This window comes from Mandrillus leucophaeus, unplaced genomic scaffold (assembly GCF_000951045.1).
Source record: "Mandrillus leucophaeus isolate KB7577 unplaced genomic scaffold, Mleu.le_1.0 Scaffold72, whole genome shotgun sequence".
NCBI lineage: Eukaryota > Metazoa > Chordata > Mammalia > Primates > Cercopithecidae > Mandrillus > Mandrillus leucophaeus.
This window is the reverse complement of record NW_012107808.1, coordinates 3190719-3192976: the sequence shown is the minus strand read 5'-3', so window position 1 is coordinate 3192976 and position 2258 is coordinate 3190719. Positions and strand designations below refer to the sequence as shown.

Sequence of the window (2258 nt, the reverse complement as noted above, 5' to 3'; positions counted from 1 at the left end):
AGACAAGTCACTTAATATCTCTGGATCTATAAAATGAAGAAAATTTAAGTTTCTTCTAGTCTTCAATAAGGGTGTCCATATATCTTAGATTTCCTCAATTCTTTTTACCAGTTTCTGAACATAAAACTGAAGGCTAAGAGATGTAGATAGTGTTAGTTAGTACTGAGATAATCATTAACACAAAGCAAAAGAGACTGGCCTGTGTGGGTATAAAAGGTGTTACCAAAAAGAAAGTGGTTGGAAAAGGAATACTGATACCAGCAAAAAATGTTTGGACAATATACAGGACTAATGCACCAAAATCACAACCACTAAAGGTTGGGTGACACTGTTCAACACGCCAACACAGTAAAAGTTCTCTATATTTCATGATTTTTTGATAATGATAAATACTGTTAATGTAAAATCTTAGGGATATTTTTAAAAATTAGTACATTATACAGAAAACCATGTTATAAGTGACCTTTCCTGAAACACTCATTCATTGTTAGTAGGAGTGCAAATGATACGATCACTTTGGGGAAAGACTTGGAAGTTTCCCAGATTACTAAACATACACCTACCCAGGACCCAAAAATTCCACTCCTAGGTATTTACCAAAGACATGAAAGCATATACCCACAAAACAGACTTCTATGCAATTGTTCAGAGTGCTTTATTAGTAATAGTCAAAAAACTGAATGAAAATAGCCCAAGTGCTCATTACATGGAGAATGAGTAAATAAACTGTGGTTTAGTCATCTAATAATATTTTTTGGTAATAAAAAAAAAGAAGCTATTGACACATATAACAACATGTATGAATCTCAAATACAAAATTCTACATGAAATAAGTCTCACAGAGAAAGAATATATAGTGTATGACTACATTTATATTAAGTTCTAAAACAGGCTAAACTTGTCTATACTGAAAAAAATCAGCAATGGTTGTCTCTGCACGAGTGGGAGACATTTTCTGCAGGAAAAAAACGTTCTGTATCTTGATAGAGCTTTGAGTTACACAAGCATGTGCATTTGTCAAAACTAATCAAATGGTAAACTTAGGATCTGTGCATTTCACCAATATAAATTTATCTTGAAAAAAGCCATAAGTAAATATTGATAAATATTGAACTCCAGCTAACGATATACATGCTAAGGTGTTTTGGGGTGAAGTACACTGGTATCTTCAACTTACACTGATATGCATCGAAGAAACAAGATGGACTGATGTATGAACAAAGAGACAGATGCACGGGATAAATCAAATACTGCAGAGTAAACTATTTACTGCGGAATTTAGGTAGTAGTAAAGTGGGTGTTTACAATTTTTTCAATATTTCTGTGCGTTTTAAGTTTTTTATAATAAAATATTATGGTTAAAAACAACAACAACAACAACAATCTTTCCCATCACAGCATTTCCTGGTACAAAACGCATGGAAATCATAACCAAAAAGATGCTTACCAGTTGCTAAAATGTACTGTCCGTCTTTTGACACCTTAATAGTGGTACATACAGTAGGCATTTCAAAATCCTGAATAAGTTCAATTCTCCTACGGACATCTAAAAGGAGAGAAAAAAACAACTTAGTTTAGCTAACATATGCTTATTCTCTAACATAAGAAGACAAATGTATGCCAAGCAGTCACCACAACCATAAACAGGTAAAATTCATCCCAAATGCTTCCCAGCCTTGGGAAATGGTTGGCCTTCCAGCCCAACCATTAAATAGCAAAGGTTTTTTTCCTTAGCTCATATATTGTTTTTCTAAGCTAAGTATTTCATTTTCACTTTTCAAGAGGAAAAAAAGTATCACCATTAATTGAGAAAAAAAAATTTCCACAACAGTGTATCAAACATCCAGTGTTATAGGAGGAAGAACATAAACATTAAACCACTTTTTGAGACAGGGTCTCACTCTGTCACCCAGGCTGTAGTGCAGTGGCACGATTATGGCTCACTGCAGCCTCAACCTCCTGGGCTCAAGCGATCCTCACACCTCAGCCCCCCAAAGAGCTAGGACTATAGGCGTATGCCACTGCACCCAGGTATTTTTGTATTTTTGTAGAGATGGGGTTTTGCCACATTGCCCAGGCTGGTCTCGAACTTCTAGGCTCAAGCAATCCTCCCACTTCAGCCTCCCAAAGTTCTGGGACTGCAGGAGTGAGCCACTGCACCAGGCCCCTAAACCACTATTATTACTCAATCACGGCAAAGAAAAAAATCTTATAATTTTTTTTTTCTCCTAAATGACAGGTTTAAGCCTCTAAACTCT

At 35.6% G+C, this 2258-nt stretch overlaps 1 protein-coding gene across 4 annotated transcripts in view; it reads right to left on the bottom strand.

Moving 5' to 3' along the window:
• Positions 1 to 2258, bottom strand: part of NOL10 (nucleolar protein 10) — a 129230-nt gene that overhangs the window by 105918 nt on the left and 21054 nt on the right. For all 4 annotated transcript variants that reach the window (XM_011965288.1, XM_011965290.1, XM_011965289.1 and 1 more), the window contains one exon: positions 1448 to 1546. In XM_011965288.1, coding sequence (XP_011820678.1) covers positions 1448 to 1546 — 99 coding nt within the window. The remainder of the gene's footprint in view (positions 1 to 1447; positions 1547 to 2258) is intronic.